The sequence below is a fragment of the Dromiciops gliroides genome, chromosome 4 (assembly GCF_019393635.1).
Source record: "Dromiciops gliroides isolate mDroGli1 chromosome 4, mDroGli1.pri, whole genome shotgun sequence".
Lineage (NCBI taxonomy): Eukaryota > Metazoa > Chordata > Mammalia > Microbiotheria > Microbiotheriidae > Dromiciops > Dromiciops gliroides.
In genome coordinates, this window is record NC_057864.1 from 427,018,988 (window position 1) to 427,039,272 (window position 20,285).

Sequence of the window (20,285 nt, forward strand, 5' to 3'; positions counted from 1 at the left end):
AATTACCATAATTACTCAATATATTGCATTAGACCAACAAATTCTAGTAAACAAACCAGAAATGATACTGATCAATATACAATACACAACATAGCATAGTGCATTTAGTATTGAGGATAGAATAAGGAAGATCTGAGTGTAATCCCACTTCTGACATTTAATGGCTATGTGACCTTGGACAAATCATGTAACCATCAGTAGCTTCAGTTTTCTTAATTGTAAAATTAGGACAATAATAGTACCTACCTTCCAGGATAATTGCAAAGACCAAATAAGACAATACTTTTAAAGTGATTAGCACAGTGCCTGGCACAAGATAACACACACTTAAATAATACTTGTTTCCTCCCTTCCCTCCCTCCTTCCTTCCTTCCCTCCCTCCCTCCCTCCCTCCCTCCCTCCCTCCCTCCCTCCCTCCTTTCTTTCTTTCTTTCTTTCTTTCTTTCTTTCTTTCTTTCTTTCTTTCTTTCTTTCTTTCTTTCTTTCTTTCTTTCTTCCTTCCTTCCTTCCTTCCTTCCTTCCTTCCTTCCCTATCTCCTCCCTGTGCCTCAGATATTTCCTAGGACTTATCTAACTGTATGGTCAAGGAAAAGTCACTTAACTTCTCTAGAAGTCAATTCCTCATCTATAAAATGAAGAGATTGGACTCAATCTTCTTTAAGATTATTTCCAAATCTAATCTTGGATCCTATGATCTACTAAGTCAAAATGGATTGCATTTTTTTTGGAAAGACTTTGCTATGCTGATAAAAATCACAGAACCTCCTCATATTTTTGTAATCCAAATAATAACAGCAAAGTATCCTGATTAGCAAAAACATAATAAAAATGAATGCAGGAGCAATTTGGCAGAAATACCCAATAGTTTAAACAAAGTAGTGAAAATTAGCATGTTTAGGGGTCCATGACTAATAGTTGAGGTTGATGTCAAAGTGGAATGATTTTCCACAATGTTCCAGAATATTCATTGATGGGGACACAGTACTAGGATGAATATGCAATAGACCTTACTCAGAATGGTATTACTTATGTTCCTTATGTAGAAAAAGAAATAAAACTGATAGTTCTATCAAAGCAGTAAAAAAAAAAAGCAAATATGGAGGGACATCAACATTTACTCAGTTATACTGGGGTGATTGCTTATGCTTGCTACAGCTCGGGACCTAATATGTTCTAGAATAATCTGAAAAGTGCTCCTCCTGATCATTTGCTATATCACTAGGAGAATTCTATCCCCCAAATTGCTAATTTTAATGTGCCTGGCCAATTGAACCTATACTGCTGTAATGAGATTATATTGGATTTGTTGAGTAATAAAACCAAAACTACAACTAAACTAAAAGCTGACATTTGTAAAAGCTTTAAGATTTGCAAAGTGGTTTAAACACAAATAAGCATCCTTAACTGCTTTGCAAGCATTTAGCAAGTTATGTTCTATGTCAGTCCTTTTCACACTCTTTTTAAGTTCTTGAAGGTTTAAATAGAGCCGTAGTTCTAGAACTGGAAGGATCTGTAGAGGCTATTTAATACAAACTCTTAATTTTACAGATGAGGAAACTGAGTCTCAGTTGGCTTAGCTGACTGTCCAAGGTCATACAAAGAATATCAGAATTAAGTTATGAAGTCCTCTTCTGTCTCCAAATCCATTGCCTATTTCACTATTCTGCATTACCTTTCATGGGGTATGGCAAGGGGTGTATGCAAGACAGGGGGCTGCTGTTATTCTCAGAAGGAAGAAAAAAGTCTCTTGTCTCTTAACAATTTGGTTTTATTTTTAGAGGCTATGGGGGTTTACGAAGTAAGGATATTTAGGTGTAAAGGAATCAGAAGGCTACAGGGATATCTTTCAGGTGTCACAGAAGGCTATTGGTTAATTAATGATTCTAGAGGCAAAGAAAGTACTGTGTAGAATTGCTATGAAGATGAGGGAGGGATGTCTTGATTGGTCGGTCACAGGAAAAGTGAATGGGGAGAGGGTGATTGAGATATGGCAGAAGACTGGTCTTTATTATCTTTCTTGTAGTGTCATGGGGTAATGGATATTGGTATGGGTTAGACCTTGTCTTATCATGGTGATAAAAGCAGGGCTATGAGATCCAGGTGTAGTACTACCTTTCTGACATATCAGCTGAAATTACCCCTGATTTGTTCTCTAGAGCAGGATATCATCACCTGGAACACTGGGTATTTATAACTTGGACAACCTAATGCTAAGTAATTTTAAACAGTTTCCATAGATAATAGAAGTACAAGGTTATAGTGTATTTTGCCACCAATGTACTAATCCTTCACTCCCTCCTTCCACCAATCCCTGAAGGTTTCTTGCGTTACTAGAGAAGGAGGATATAATTTGGAAACCAGTAGACTAGATTAGGAATATCAATTTGACACAGACATGTTATTGTCCCTGGGTTCAAATGTGAATAATTTACCAGAGCATTAATCCTTGAAGAATGATGAGGGAATTGCCACGTGAAAAATGGTATAGATTGTGTGGTCTCAGAGTACATAGCCCATGGGGTCGAATTGCAGGTAACCATCATGTAATGGAAAGGGCTTGGGATTTGGAGTTAGAAAAAAATGGTAAAACAAGAAGATGGGTTCAAACCCTAGCACTTCTCTGAGTGAGTAATATAACCTCTCTGAGACTTTCCTCCTCCATTAAATGAGGGCAGGATGAGAGGGCTTCTAAAATCTACTTCTCTGACTTTATGAAATTCCAGTTGATTAGATTTCAGTTCATTGTAAAGAACTGTAATAATTAGAAGTGCTTCCAATTGAAAATAGATTTTTGGAAGTATTGAGCATCTTGTCATGGCAAATGTTCAAGAAACCATGGGATGACTATCTATCAGTAATATTATATTTTTTATAATTTTGGGGGGGTCATTGAGGGTTAAGTGACATGCCCAGGGTCACACAGCTAGTAATTGTCAAGTGTCTGAGGCCAGGTTTGAACTCAGGTCCTCCTGAATCCAGGGCTGATGCTTTATCCACTGTGCCACCTAGCTGCCCCTAGTCAGTAATATTATAGAAGTTATTCTTGAAATGAGTAGTAGGTATGACTAAATGACATTATTATTACTTTCCAATTCTATGATCCTCATAGATTCAGCTAGGTGGAATAGAAGATTGAGTGCTGAACTTAGAGTAAGGAAGATGAATTGAAGTCTTGCCTCAGATAGTTAATGTTGTTGTTGTTCAGTCATTTCAATCATGCCTTACTCTTCATGATGCCACTTGGAGTTTTCTTGACAAAGATACTCGAGTGGTTTGCCACTCCCTTCTCCAGCTCATGTTACAGATGAATAAACTGCAACTTGGCCAGGGTCACACAAATAGTAAATGCCCCAGACACTTATTAGCTCTGTTTGGGTAAGTCATTTATTTTCTGGTTGCCTTAGTTTCTTTCTCTGTAAAAAAAACCCAAATAATAGGATATACTTCCCAAGGTTGATCTGAGGATCAAATGAGATGATTATATATGTATATATAATAATTTCATTTATATATATATGTATAAAGTTCAGTATAGATGTTACTTATTTTTATCCTTACTGTTCTAGACCCATATTACATCTTTTTAAAAATTCAGCAAAGAGCTGACCTCATTTGTTATAATTTTACTGGAAAGATTTCTATTTTTCAACAAAGTGCAGGAATATTATTATATTTTCATCTAGTGGGAGAAAAAATAATTTAAAATGGTCTGAACTTGACTTTTAGGATTCTAGGACTCAAGATGTTTTGTGACAGTGCTTTGCTTGCTTCTTCTGCTGGGTCAGTGAAGCCATGTGACACTAAATGACTTCATGCTGGTGCCTCCATGAAGATCAAGTCCTCCAAGGCCACAGAGCATCTATCTTTCTCGGATTCCCTGAAGTATTTAAAATTCACACAACCCTTTTCTTTGATCACCTACTGCTCTACTGTACCCAAAGCCTAAGGCAGTATAAACTGTTAAAAGGGGGAAAATGTTTAGCACAAGTCCTTGTCTTTATAATTGAAAGAATTACTTTTTTCCCCTAGCACAAATAACCTTTATAAGCTTTTTTTTTAATCTATAGAAAGAAATAAATCAAGGGTTCAGGGGTATTTTGGCATCTAATTGTTATGGTCCTGGTTTAAGCAAATTACAAGAAGGGGAAGACTATTGACTGAAATTGAAGCGTCCTAATGTTCAAAGGAATGACTAAGAGGAAGATGGTAAATACTTGGAATTATTCATTATCTTCCAAATAGCTTGCAAACTGAAGGCCATAATTTTATCTCCCTTGCAGGGCTGTTAATATGATTCAAAAGAATGAGCTCAAGGGGCATACTGTGATCAGAGGCTGAGGCTGAATTCCCAGTGTTGAGTCAGACTTTGAGCTCCCTCTTCTTCCCTCCTTTTTTTTTTTTAAAGAAACAACTGCTTAGATATTAAGACATAAGGCAAAGAGTCATTCCTATTATGGAAAAGAGTTTGGAGCCTGAGAGAAAGGAGAAATAGATGTGATTACCTTCCTGGAGCAAGGAGCTTGAATAGCATTTTCATTTAATTTTACTCTAAAGGAACATGCTGCACTTTTGGGAAGGGGATCCAAATTCAGCAGTGAATGTTAACAAAGGACCAACTTTTCTTCATTTTGGACACAAGGGACAGGGCCAGGTTTTCAAAAGGGGAAAGGAATATACAGTGATATTATTGGTCATTCTGGCACCCTGTCCAAGAGATAGGGAAGGAATACTCAAATGGTCTTTAAAAAACAATGCTGTTACATTTTTATTGGTGTCTTTTGTTTTAAATATACAATGTGACCTGTACCTGTCCCACTCAGTGAATGAGTGCTTGTGGCAAAAATTTAAAAAGAAAAAGTTAAAAAAAAGGCAGTTCAGCAAAACTAAACAGGCCCAAACCTAAGTTCACTATTTCACAGTAATAGGTCTTCTCCCTCTGAAAAGAAGTTAGGTCCATCAGTATAGCTCTTCTATCTGGTTTGACTTACTCATAAAGTGACCCATTAAGACACATTTACATGAGGGAAAGAAGGGAAGAGGTCTCCTCTGGAGAGACTTCTAAACTCAGGACATAAAGTACTTTGGAGGAAAAATCCCTAGGGTACCATACTTGTGGTGGATAGCAAGATCCTAGCTCAGCCAAACTATGGTTGGAGAGGCCTTGAAGACCTGGAGGAAGTCAGACAAAGTCTGGTAGAACCTCAGCTGGGATGAGGCCACAGGGAGAAGGAAGTGAAACTTGGTAGTTTTCTCCTTTTTTTCTATTTTTACTTGCTTATCTATGTAACTGTTGTCTCCTCACTCCCTACCCTCCATCTGAATATGTATGTCCTTAGGAAAGTCATTTAACATTTAATTGCTTCAGGCAACTCTTTAAGACCCTAAATTGTAGAGAAGATGTTGATATGAATTGGTGAGAAAGTTTCTCACAAGGAGCTCCTGACATTGAGAAAATGCAGGTGTAGTTAAAAAAATTATATATAGGGGGAATCTAGGTAGTGTGGTGGATAAAGCACTGGCCCTGGATTCAGTAGTACCAGAGTTCAAATCCGACCTCAGATACTTACATTTCCTAGCTGTGTGACCCTGGGCAAGTCACTTAGCCCTCATTGCCCTGCAAAAAAAAAAAAAGAAAGAAAGAAAGGAAGGAAGGAAGAAAAGAAATAAATATATATATAGAGAGAGCATATATATGAATATATGTATAATTTATATATATGTATATAAATATATAAATTGTATGAATATTCATACATATATTTCATATATGTATATATATGTATGTATATATATGTTTGTATGTATGTACATATATATATATTCATATATACAGAGAGAGAGAGAGAGAGAGAGAGAGAGAGAGAGAGAGAGAACTTGATTTTTTCTATTTGGTTCTACCAAATTTTGGCACCCCTGGGAAAAGCTCTTTTTGTTCCACCCTAGTTATAGATTCAAATATACCTACCTTTTCTAGCAGTTGTCGAAGTTGCCTGCTTTTTGCATCCCGGGAACACAGGTTCTGTTCTGGTGCAACCACTGTACAAATGCATCGTCCATCAGGATCTTGGGCTGAGCTATATACTTGCCACCCTTCTTTTGGACTAATCTGAGTCTGGGGAAACCAAGGGCAAACAAAGAAAACATAGAACTCAGTTGACAGGATAAAGAGAGTGCAAAGGTCCCAGAGAATATCCAAGACTAAACTGCCATCCTTTATGTCAGATAGGATAGGTACAACACCTTTGGCAAGATTCCAGAATAATTTTGTTGCATATAAGTCCCCCAAATATTGGCTTTCCCTTTTGGACTTAGAGCTGCCAGACTGTTTACCAATCCTATAGAATTCTCTAGTGATTTTTTGTCATGGTTTTGACACGTCAGTGAATGTTTGGAAGCTTCTGACAACAGAAGTTTCTAAAGTTTGCTAAAGCCAACAAACACATCCACCCTTAGTACTTCTATAGATATGTTGGCCAAGGCACTTCAGTATGTAGCAATTAATAGTAATTATTTTCTGAGAAGTATAAATGTACAAAATGTCCTACAGTTCTCGCATCTTTGCTAACAAGAGCTTCCAGTTCCAACAAAAGTGTGTTTTGTTTTGAATTTCCTCCTTAAGCTAGATAGAGAGCACCAGCTGAGAATAGGAGTCACATGGGATTTTGTTATATCTATGAAATCACAGTTCTAGTTCCTACTGATCACCTTTGTTTTGCTGTTACCTTCATTTACCAATTCATGCCTTGCACCTCCTCTTCCCAGGGAGCTAACCCTTATAACAAAGATTAAAAAACAAACAAACAAGGGACAGCTAGGTGGCACATTCAATAGAGCACTGGCCCTGGATACAGGAGGACCTGAGTTCAAATCCGGCCTCAGACACTTAACAGTTACTAGCTGTGTGACCCTAGGCAAGTCACTTAACCCCAATTGCCTCACCAAAACAACAACAACAACAACAAAAACCCAATCAAAGAAACAAACAAAAAAAGAAAAGGGAAAGGTATTTAATTAAAATTACCAACCTAGTCTGATATCATATGTGATGCTTGCTCAAATGCTTTCAGTAATTCCAATTTGCCAATGAAACAAAGTCCTAATCCCTTGCCCTTCTATCCATAGCTTCTCTGTAACTTAGCTCTATATCATTTTCCACTTCTCTTAATTTCTACTAACCCCATAAAAAACCTCAACTTTTTAAACTCCAAACTGGTATGCTTATTGTTCCTATGTGCATCACTTTCTCTGGACCTTAGCTAATGAAGCTTTTTGTTCTTAAAATGCCTCCTTAACCTTTAGTTGCCATCCTTTCCTCATTTGAATCCTAATTTTTTTGAAGGCTCAATTCAAGTCCCTCCTGCCACAGGACACCTTAGTTAATCACACAGCCCTCAAGTTATCTAGTATTTATTAACTATACCAACCATTTGGTCCTTGTACTAACTTATATTCAATCAATTAATCAATAAGAATTAAGTGCCTACTATGGGCCAAAGCACTGGTTTACAGAGAGATGATGTAATGAAAACGTGTACCAGTTCCTGACCTCAGGGAGCTTATATTATAATAAGAGACAAAACATGTATGTGTATATAAGTAGAGATAGAACATATACAGAAAATAAATACTAGGTAGTTTGAGGAGGGAGAGCACTAGAAGCTGGGGGATCAGGGAGAACTTCATGTAAAAAAGAACACTTGAATTGAGCTTTGAAGGACAATAGGAGTTACAAGAAGAGGAAGTAAAGAGGAATAGAATCCCAGGCATGGAGAACAGAAAGGAAATGGAGTATACTGTATAAAGAACAAGTGGTTGGATTGTAGAATTTGTGAGAAGAGTAACATGTAAGAAAATAATGATTTTTTAAAAATATAAATGGCTAATCTTCCATAATGTAGTTGTAAATCCCTTAAGGGCAGGGGGCCAAGCTTATACTTTTTTTGTTTTTGGAGTGTATAGTCCTATTCCTTAGGCATGATTGAGGAATAAGACTGTTTCATTTTTTTTTCTTTGTATCCTGAATGGGTACTTTAAAATATTTATTGAATTGAATTAATTCTTTTGATGATGATGATAAAGAAGACATTATGATAACCCATCACCTAAAGGAGTATGTAAATAGTCATTTTATTCAGCATGTGACGACTTTTCCAAATTGGGCTTTCCTAGGGTCCTAGGAAACATTATAGGTTTTTTTTTTCTTTGCCTCAACTCATAGTTAAAGAAGTACAACCTTTCTTATTTATTCCTGAACTTAAATATAAAATGATCCCTTATGCTTCAAATTCTTGAAGAGAATGTCATGATTTCATAGTCTATAAAATTCATGATAGTTCCATTTGCATGACAACTTTGAGTCTCTGATATGTGTTTATAGGAAGATGGAAATTCATTCCTCCCTTCCCCTGGAGGCTTTGCTTTTTTTTTTTTTTTTTTGCTGGGGGAGGGTGTGAGGAGTGGCAGTGGTGGTGGTGGAAATTCACATACCCTGCAATAATATCTACTTAATTCTAATCACCTGTTTTTTTCCACACTAAACAAAACAAAAGCAAACAAAGCAAAACCTCAGGCAGCTGTCTGTGTATTTCAAGTATATAGTTGTTTGGAATTGTGAAGACTCAATATCCAAATGACATTTCACTTTTCATTTGGGTGCTTTGGTTTCGAGTGGACACAGCCACTGTTTCTATGCCTTTCTTATGTAGTCCTAAAACACATGGTCATTTGGATATAATGAATGGATGGACGATAAAATGAACATAATGTTGAGTTATCTCCAGCTAGAAAAAAATGCATTGTTTGATTTTTGCATCTGCCTGGATTTCTCCCCTTTTGCCTCTTGGAGGAGAACCCATTTACATGATTTGAATATATTATAAGTTATTCACTCATGCCGGCTAGCTATTATGGAGACATATAAAGGCTATATCTCAGTTTTCATAAATTTTAATGAATTCCATTTGTTATATGAAGCAGTGTGAGGAAATAGAAAGGGCAATAGACAGAAAGCATGGTTCCAAATTCTAGTCCATCATTTCTAGCTTTGTGATCTTGGTTTAAAAAAAATCTATCATAGCCTTAGAAAACAGAATTGAGGTTACCTACCTCTCAGCATGATTATAAGAATCAGATTACATAGACATTTCATTTGTCTATTTATCATTTGCCTGCTGAGTATATGTAATAACTTTGTAACCATATATACATGTCAACTATTATAATTATTATAATATGATGCATGTCTGATATCTATAAATCATTGGCCTCAGTTTATAGAATTACAGAATCATTTTTGGAAAGGATTCTCAGAGGTCATTTAATCTGTCTCTTACTCAAAGCAGGAATCATCTTCTCAATAGCACCAATAAATGGTTATCAGCCATCCTCTTGAAGATCTCCAATGACAGGCAATGCACTATCTTTCCATTTTTTGATACTCTAATTGTTAGGAAACACCCCCTTATGTTTAGTCAATACTTGCCTCTCTATAATTAACACACTCTGATTCTAGTTTTTGCCCTCTAGGGCCAAGTAAAATAGGTCTAATATCTCACATAAGCCAAGTCAAGTCATGTCAATAAAGGTTTATCAAGCATGTGTTATTTGCCAGACACTATGCTAAGTGCTATTACCTTGGGAATATTACAGTATCACTATTAGTTCTAGTTCCATCTTAAAATCTGTAATATGCAAACTGTTCTCTATAGAGTCAGCTGGAGGATAGGAGCCAGAAGTTGTTAAAAGGCTTTTTCTTGTTTTCAATTTATGGAGTCAGTGATAGCATATCCAGAAACACATAATTTACATACTAAACAGATGCAAATGTAGAGCTATAGATTGAAATGTACAAATAGATACATGTAAATGTATTTATCCATACATGTATGTGCATGTATCTATTTGTGCACATCATATATATATACACACATATATTGCATATACATATGTTGTATATACATATATTGTATATACACATATATAATATAACATATAAACACACAGAAATAAGCATCTTCTCTTCTGATTAAGAAGCCAAATCTTACAATTCTCTCCCAGTTTGTTTTCCATGATCAATTCTCCATTGCTTAATTTAAAGAGAGAAAAGGATATAAAAAAAATAGTCACAGTGTAAGCATAAAACTGGTTTTATTGTGTAGTTTCAATGAATTAATTGGAAAAATGTCTTGGTAGAAATACTTTTACTTCTGTAAATGCATATTAATATAGTCTATTGAGGCAAACATAGGAAGGATATTTTTTTCCCTGAATGAAAAAAGCATGTATTAAGAGCCTACTATGTGCTAGATACTATGTAACTTTGGATATAGACACACAAACAGATAATGCCCACAAGGAGTTTAGATTCTCATGGGAAAATATAGCATATATAGGAAATAGTGGCTAGGAAAAGAAGTTTCAGTTTGGGGAATAATAGGGATATAGTAAATTGATGTATAAATCAGTCAATTGATATCCATTTTCCAGAAGCAATGGTACTATTGATTTCTTTATTGTTTCAAAAGCAAGGGGGAAAAAAAAGAAGTGGGTCATATGTGAAAACAAGCAGATGTCAAGGTGGCCTACAGAGCTTGCTGGAATGGATTTGGAGTTGAAGCATCATCTGGAGTCTGGGGACAGTTAGTAGATAGGGTGGGCTAACTAGTCTATCATATATTCAGTCAAGATAGTTGGGTCCTAGGAAGAGAGAATGGGAGCATGAATTCTCGTGGTCCAGGCCAGAGAGGTTTAGTATAGAGGGCATTGGTTCAAGCAAGGTAAAGAAGAACAGGAGTAGTAGATAGAGGATAATATGGCCTAAATATATGGCTAGTTCCCTGGTAGGAATATTAATACACAGTTGTCTTTCCCTATGACCAGATATACTATCTGGAAAACCTAAGAAACAATGACCAATTATTTAAATAGATTGCCTTTATGGGGAGGGGATTAGAATCATCTAATTATATTATTAAAAAAGAGTGGTGAGTCCGCTAGGGAAGAATGAATACCAATGGTCACTTGCTGAGGTTTATATCTTTTATCACATGGCATATTATCCCAAGGAAAAGTGACAGTTACTGTGGAGATTGAGAGTAGATGGAAATGTAGAAAGGTAAACAAGGGTTTCATGTTCATTAATCATTCTCTCAAGTGTCTGCTGAAGAAAGTAATGACCTCATTGGTTCTTCCAAATGTCCAACTGTAAAAGTAATTAGTGCAAGCAATGACCCTTCTTCTAGTTAGCTGAATGATCTAAACCAAGTGCCTGCAAATTATGGTCCCCCTGGCAATTGTTTGCCAATCTCTAGTTGAGACTAGATTATTAAAAGAAATCCTCTCTACCAAGGAAAAGAAAAACTGAGAGTCAAAGGTAGTAGGAAAAAATTACCTGACAGTGCTGTGGGCTTCAAGGGAGAGATAGGATTAGGAGCCACCAATAAATCATGCTGCTTTTATCACTATATCTTAGGGTACTTATACACTGAAAAGGGGAGAATTAAATGAAATCCTGACAAGATTCCAGATTCAAGGACTTATTATATGACTTTCAAAGATCCAGCAAAATTCTTAGCTCAACTCAATTTATTTGGAAGAAACAGTTTATTGTCTGATGTCAACCAAACTGGAGAAAAGACCTCGAACTCTCTTAGACATTCTCCGAGTGATTGACCACTTTTATCATCTCTATGTGATGGAATCTAATAGTAGTTTCTGTACTTATGATTAGCTGGGTGCTGCTGTCTTTACATATACCTGATCTTTTTTGTTGCTGATTCTGCTCCCCTTGAACCTCTTGTGAAAATTAGAAGAACCAATGAACTATTTAGTAGTTTTTAATATTAAGAAACCCATGAAATATTTAAAGGGGCTCTAAGCAGAATTAAAATGATAATTTTAACAATTGGATTTTGGGTTCAGATTCTTTGCGTGAAGGTTAATGTTAAGGGTATACCACTCACTTCTTAAATGTAGGTTCCTCACAGTAACTTAGAGGGTCAACTGACACTTGGCCTATAGAAACCTAGAGGGTAGAGTAGATGAGGCCATAAGAGCTTACTAAGGCAGTGGTGACTGTGACAATTAGAGAAAACAGTAATTTGTTTGATAATTGTTCATCAGCACACCACCATCTATGCATACATTACTGGTGTTATGTACTCTGTAATTCTAAGTGATCCTATCAGGGGTTGTGGAAGCCATAATGAATCATTCATTCCTTTAGGTAGCTTTAGACTTAGACTTCTTCCAAATAGCACCCATTTTCTCCAACAATTTACTGAATTATTTGCTTCCTTTTCTTAATTTTGAGATTTCCCTCCCCCTGCCCCTACCTCTTGCATTTCTCATTTTAGCATATCGGTATGCCTTTTAGTCTGACTGGACATTTTGTAGCCTGATAAATCTGGGACATTAACAAATAAATTAATAATGGATATGAAACATAGCTTTGAGGTTTTACAAAGAACATTAGATGCATCATCTCATTTGATCCTCATAACTGTGTTAGTCTGATATCATGGATATCATTATCTCTGTTTTACAAATGACAAAACTGACGCAAAGAGAGATTAAGTGACTATCCAAGGATGATACAGCTATGAAGTGTTGAGGCAAGATTTGAAGCTTGTTCTTCTTGACTTTAAGTCTAACAAACTATACATTGCTCTAGATAGAAATCTTTTTGGTAAGTCACTTAACCCTATTTACCTCAGTTTCTCATCCGTAAAATGAGCTGGAAAAGGAAATGGGAAATTATTTCAGTATCTGTGCCAAGAAAACCACAAAATGGGGTCAGGAAGAGGTGGACATGATTAAAACAACTGAACAACAACAATCTTGTCCTCCTTGGCCTACATGAGATATTGATCTCCTGCCCAATGATGATAAAGGTACACACGGCTACAGCCTCAATATTGCCTTCTTCCTTTCCAGGTGACCCAGTCATGGGAACCCAAGGACCAAAGTCCTTACATAAGTGGAACCAAGTCAAATAGAAATGGAAGCCACTAATTCATACATAATTTTCCCTGACAGATACACATTGACTTTATTTTAATAATATACTATTGTCTAGGTTTTATTATATTTTTATTAATATTATTAAATATTTCCCAATGATATATTCTTCTATTCTGGCCTGGGACTGTGAACCACTTATTGTCCAGGGGTTGTGTGTTTGACACTCCTGCCTCATATCAACCTTACGTGGTTGGCCATGGCCTATCCAAGAAAAGTCATTAACAGAGAGCAAAGAACTACTTGCTCCTAATTCACTGTCATCCATCATGTAGCCAGGAGGAGACTGAACTTCCTTCAGTCTCATTCTAAGAGAATGTAGAGTAGTGGCAAGTACACTAGCCTTGCAATCTGCCAGGCCTTAGCTTCAAATTTTGTTTCTGATCTTTTTACAATATATGCTATGGGGCTGCTAGGTGGTGCAGTGGATAGAGCACCGGCCCTGGAGTCAGGAGTAACTGAGTTCAAATCCGGCCTCAGACACTTAACACTTACTAGCTGTGTGACCTTGGGCAAGTCACTTAACCCCAATTGCCTCACTAAAAAAATAAAACAAAACAATACAATATATGCTACTAATAAACTCTGTTAGCTTCAGTTTTCTCATCTGTAAGACATAGATATATGTAATATATATTTCAGAGAAATGAAGCCTGAGTGAGTTGATGTTCTATAAAACTAAAATACCTTTTCTGTCAATCAGGATAGTTTTCTACTTAACACTTTGTCTTCTGTTTTTTGTTTTTTTTTAAATTATTAGACCACTTCAATATCAATGAGAATGTGTATGTTTATCATTTACTTTAATGATGAAAATTCATATTTGCCTGACCCTTTATATGCTTCACAGACATTTTTGTTAAATAATTTCATTTTGTCTTCAAAACAGCTTTGAGGTATATGAGATATATACTGCTAGTGGTGTAACCTTGGACCAGACATAGCCATTGTGAGTCTGTTTCCTCATCACTAAAGTGAAACAGCTGTGTGGCTAGTGCAATGGAAAGAGTATGGCTCTGGAGGCAGAAGACCTAGAAGAATTAATCATCAGCAACCATTGGTGATTACTACCCATGTGACCTTGGGCATATCATTTCCTCCCCTGAGCCTATTTTCTCACCTATAAAATGAGTGGATTGGGCTTGATAGCTTCTGAGATCCATTCCAGTCCTGGATTTTTCAACTTCTGACTAAATAACCTCTAATTTGCCTTCATACTCCTTGTAATTAATAATAATTCATATTTATCTCACATTTTCCTCAAGACTTTGGATTCAGAGCTCCTTGCTTCAAATACCATCTCTGATCCTTATTACCTATTTGACCTTAGTAAGTGACCTGACATCTCTCAGTCTCAGTTTCTTGATTTATAAATAGAAGGGGTTAGATGAGATTGTGACTGAATTCCCTTCCTGTTCTAGCTCACTGAGCCTACCAACCCCCTAAATCCTACAATTCTAGGGCTCTTTATATTATACCAATGTCAGCTCTTGTATTTCTTCATAAGAAGATACCCAGTTGGCGAGAAAAATACTATCACCAAATGTACCAAATAAAAATTGAGGGCTTTCCCCCACTAACATTCCTTGCTTCTGTCTTCATGTGATTTTCCTAATGATTTCAAAAACAAAGGAGTTTTACTGTACATGGAAAAAAGCAGTAAAGATAGGCCTGGAGATATAGGATTTGAGGACAATCAGTGGGGAAGAAATGAGAACGGGGAGATGTTTCTTGGGTTGGTTCCTGGGCATCCTCAACTGTTTCCTACCTGTGACAGTTGCTAAATTCATTAGAATTGAATTGGTTTGAGGTGAAAAGGGATGAAATTTATTAAAAAGGGCAAAATAAATAGAGTTTGCCATTAGGTTTCTCTACAGACTCTCCTCTCCACAGTGGTATAGCTAGCTTCCTGAAAACAGCTGGCTTCTGCTGAATGTTTGCTCTCTTTTTAATTGCTCTTTGCCGGTTCTTTCCCTGTGAGGAGGCCCCAGCATGGGAGCTGGCACTGAGGCCCTGCCTTGAGAGGAAGTTACTCTGCCTTCTGCATGATCATAGCCCAGTGCTGGAAGGCATAGGAGCTGAAGGGTAGCTGCACAGTCCTCCCTTCTAACCTCTCTCCCCTCAACATAGATGGAATGCTGATGTTCCAAAGTATATAGATGGAAATATGAATACCCAGAGCCCAACAGAAGGATAAAATAACTTGGCCAAGTTTTCAAGATGTTGAGAAAATTAAGAGGAAGAGAAGGGAAGAGAGAGAGACAGAGAGACAGAGAGACAGACAGAAACTGACAGAGACAGACAGAAACTGACAGAGAGAGACAGAGACAGAGAGAAACAGAGAGACAGAGACAGAGACAGACAGAGAGAGATGGGGAGAGAGGAGAAAGGGAGAAAGAAAACGGGGGGAGACAGATTGCCAGGGTGAAGAAGGAGGGAGGAAGGGAAAGAGGGAAGGGAGAAAACTAGAGAGGAGAAAGGAAGGCAGGGAAGGATTGTAAAGGTGGAAAGAAGGAGGTAGAAAAAGGGAGGAAGAGAGGAGAAGGAGGTAGAGATATGGAGAAAGAGGAGAGAGAAGAGGAAGAGAAAGGAAGAGATGAGCAAGGAAAGGAGGGAGGGAGAGACTTTGAGAGAAGGGGGAAGAAGGAAGGGAGGCAGAGAGAGAGAGACAGAGAGGGACAAAGAGAGAAAGAGAGATAAAGACAGAGACACACAGACAGACACAGAAATATACAGAGAGACACACAGCCAGACAGAGACATAGACACAGAAAGACAGAGACAGAGAGGTAGAGCATGTACTCTAAAGGATTTTTACATTCTGCTGGAAGTTTACACCATGTTGCCTCTCTCAAAAGTATTTCACCCACCCACATGAATAATTCCATTTCACAGGTGGTATATTTTCACAAATGGTGTCAACAGAATCCTCTTCTAATTTGGTTTCCCATCTCCAATTCTGACACTGACTACTACACAATGTGCCATAGAGGATAGACATTAGAATCACCTGTCCTGGGTTTGAATCACCCCCAATCTTAAGTTCTAGTGGTTGTCCTCTATTAATTATTTAATATTTAACTTGTATATAGCTTGTTTGTACATAATTGTCTATTTGCTGTCTAGATTTTGAACTCCTTGAGGGTAAGGACTGTTTTTTCCCTTTCTTTATATATTCAGCACATAACACATTGCCTGGCCAATATGGGGTGACTGAATCCCACCTCTAATACTACCTGTGTTATACTGGACAAATCTGTTAAGCTTCCTGGCCCTCGGTTTTCTCATGTGCAAAATGAGGAGGTTGGGCCTTATTATATGTAAAGTCCCATCCATCACTCAATCTATGATTCTATGATTCATGTGTTATTGCTGTTTCCTGGCTCAAAGGACTGTCACAATTCAAGATTAGTGTATGCACAGAAATTATACATTGCCTTTTATCATTTAATCCAAAGGCAAGCTAATGAAAAATGAAAGAAAAAATAACTCCATGGTGCTTGCAAATATCCTAGAGGTTCTAGTCAACTAATGATAATCATTTTAGAAATTCATTTTTTTCTCCTTCCTTTGTAGTTTAATATTTCATCCTACCTGCTCTATCCCATAGCTAGCCTCTCCCTAGCCATCCACGCAAAATTAAACCAACACACTTGTTTGTACCCACACTTGTACACACACACACATACACACACACACACACGCACACACACCCCCCACACACACACAAAGAACTTAGCTGTCAGTTTAAAATAGTGTAAAAATATATGGATGATTTAAAGTGTTTATTAAATTATAGACAGCTGGTTAGAAGGAGTTAATTCAGTGGTTAATATGTTCATCTTATGACTAAGTGTTTTGGCAATGAGAGACCCTGGTTCAATAAGTTTTAAATTTACTTATCTTGACTTTTAAATTAGATCTAATTATTTGGGTCCAAAAGCCTGTTTTTGCTTCTAGCCCGCCTTAATTCATAGTTGTTCATTAGGGATGTACCTTTTTTTCCCTCCCAACTTGTATAAAATCTGGCTCTGCTTACACCAAGTGACCTGAAAGAGAAAGTTAAGAATCCACTATGCACTTGATATCCAGAGTGTGCCTCAAACACTGGGAGATTCTGACACATTATGCAATTAGTTTGGTCTGACTACACCCAATTTGTTAATTAAGTATTGATTGATAAATTAGTAATCATTAAAAGCTACCATAAAGTCTTAGAAACCATATGCCACTTTTTGCTTAATATTTCACTATTTCCAACAAACTAGAATGCCAGAATGGAAACAAAATCCACAAATCTTTCACTGTTTTTTTTTTTAGCCTTCATTCAATAGCAATAACATTGTCTACCCAAAATTTGTGTGTTTCTGTGGTTGAGCAGTGTGGGTGGGGGGAGGGTTCTATAAGTGATCTGGTTTGAATAACCTGTGATTTTCATTTTTCTTCTGTAAGATTTACAGTATAGTTACCTGAAAATTAAGCACATTTTCAGAGTTTTTGCAAGGATGTGGAGAGAGTTATGAAACCACTTTCCCTTTCATTTTAGGTGAATGGAAACTTCTTAAGATTGTAGATGTAAAGATCTTTTACAAAGGGTCAAACATTCATAGAAGATGCTCCTAAAATTTGAATCAGTTCTCATTTGTGTTATCTCTTAACCCACCTAAAGGTTCTAAGGACACACTAAGAATTGTTCAGGTTTTTAGTTATATTAATCATTATTATTTACCATGATATTGATTTGCTTGCGCTCCTTGCAAAGGAATTCAGAAATTACAACCCGTGAAAGAACTTGCTGAAAATAATAAAACTACATAAGGCAGGAAGCTAAAAAAAGTCTAAGGTATTGTACTATGCCTCACACTAAAAGAAAACAGCACATATTTATTTGATTGAGGAAAAAACTGGAGCTAAATAATAACAAACACTGTATTTCTTTTTAAAAAACAAAAAAAACCTCATTAAATATAGAAACTTCTTATCAATATTGTTGAAGCTTCTCATTTCTAAGAATTTAATGAGACTAGTTTAATATTCTCTTTTACAATAAAAGAACCAGCCCACATTTGTCCCTGTGTGTGTAAGTATAAAACTGTAATCACAGAGAAACATACATGAATAGAGTTACAGTCCAGAAATTACTAGCTAGAAAGCAGACCTGCAAATAGACAACCTCAATCTTTGTGGTTTACCACAAATAGCAAAAGAGTTGAGCAACCGGAAACCCCCTGAGATCTCTAAACACGGCCGAGTTACTTACTAGAGTGTCTGGCGTGGAAAGCCTGGTGGTGTTCAGTCCCACTAAAGATGGGAGAGTTTGGGACATCCAATTTGAGATCATGGCCATGGTGCTGAGGACAGCACCCAGCTTCAGCAGTGGAGGACTCATGGCTGTGCAGCTAATGAGTTTTCATAGTGACTGATTATGATCCTAGTGCGGGGCTGGCAGTGAGAGGCGTGACTGCAGCACTCCACATCTCCAGAATGAAAACAGATCCACTTTCCCAGATCTAATCACCCGGGAAAGCACGCCCCCTCACCCCCTAGTAGAGTAGACAGCTCCCTCCCCTTCCTAAGAGAAATTTGGCTTGACCACCAAGGTGCTCCTAATATAGGTTGGTAATTATCAACACTTGGGTGGAGGGAGGAGAGGAAAAAAAAGAAAAAGTCTCCCAAGCTGCACTATATATTCAGTTACCACCAACAGAGTGTGTCCACACTGGGGGTTATATGAATATGATCAGCTGCTCTTTACCCTCAAAAAAAAAATCCACCTTTGTGGAAAACTGCCAAAGTGCGCATTTCATGCAGCAAACTTAATATCTACATTTTGTCTTTAGGGAGATAACAAATAGCTTTTCGGCAGAGCACAAAAACAAAAGCTGAAAAAATGTTTAGGGTAGCTGGATGTAGATATCATCTATGTAAAAATAGATAGTTTTGTATGAGGATTTAAACTTTCTGTAGCCTTGCCTGTGTGTGTGTGTGTGTGTGTGTGTGTGTGTGTGTGTGAATACACAAAGATGAATAGAATAAAAGCCCATACTGACTAGTTAATTGTTCTGGTTATATAAATTGTTTATTTCTATAATGTTCACAAAAAATAATATCTACACATGGGTGATCTAGAGAATAGTGACCCCTGCTTAAACATGTATTCTTTTTGGAAGAGGTGCCCTAAGTTGTTTAATTTGTAGTGTCAAGGAATTTATGACATTTGTAATCAATTTCAATCAATTGATCCCCAAGCATTTAAGAACCTACTACACTCCAGGTACTATGGTACGACCTGGGATAACAAGTACAGAAATGAAACTCTTTCCCTTCAAAGACTAGTGTCTATAGGGGAGACACTATATATGTATATAATTATGCACAACGTATATACAAATTAAATATGTAGTAATTTTTGACAGGGAGAGGTCACTAGAAGCTAAATGAGGATGAGAAAAGAGTTATATAGGAGATGGTGTGTGGGCTAACCTTAGGTGGAAAATAGTGATTTAAGAGACAGAGATGAATAATGAGGTCCCATGAGATAATATTTGTAAAGTGCTTAGGATGTTGCTGGGTATATTTTTTGTTGTTGTTCAGTTGAGTTCAATTTTTTGTGACCCTATTTGGGGTTTTCTTGGCAAAGATACTGGCATGATTTGTCATTTCTTTCTCTAACTTTTTTTACATATGAAGAAAATGAGGCCAACAGGGGTGACTTACTTGTCCAAGTCCACACAGCTAGTGTCTAAGGCTTGATTTGAATTCATATCCTTCTGATTCCAGGTCCAGTAATCTATCCACTGTGCCATTTGGCTGCCCCTTTTGCATATAGTAGGTCCTATATAACTGCTTAGTGTCTTCCTTCTTCCAACTAGAATTATGGGATTAATATGTAACATGACTAGAAGGATAGGTTTGGGGTCAGCCTGTGAAAGACTTAAAGTGCCAGACAGAAGATTGTATTTGATCCTAGAGCTAACAGGGAGCTACTGAAGTTTATAGAGAAGCAGAAGGAAACAGTAGGTAGATCCCTGTATTTGAAGTCTAGAGACAAGTAGGTTTCTGGCTCAGATATTTACTTTGTGATTTGAGGCAAGTCACTTAAGATCTTAAAGCCTATAACCTCATTGATAAAACAAAGACATTGGACTAGGCTGAGGATCTCAAATATCTCTTCCAGCTACACATTCCTATAATCTATTTCACAGGATTCAGTTCATAGGAGCCTAGATTTATAAATGGAAGAACCCTTAGAAATCATCTTGTCCATCC

General features: G+C 37.0%; 1 protein-coding gene across 1 annotated transcript in view; it reads right to left on the reverse strand.

Moving 5' to 3' along the window:
• OLFM3 (olfactomedin 3) overlaps positions 1–18,452 on the reverse strand; it is a 73,270-nt gene extending 54,818 nt beyond the window's left edge. The window contains 2 exon segments of the mRNA XM_043964695.1: positions 5,966–6,112; positions 18,277–18,452. Coding sequence (XP_043820630.1) covers positions 5,966–6,112; positions 18,277–18,405 — 276 coding nt within the window. The 5' untranslated portion in view covers positions 18,406–18,452.
• Between the last annotated feature and the right edge of the window lie 1,833 nt (positions 18,453–20,285).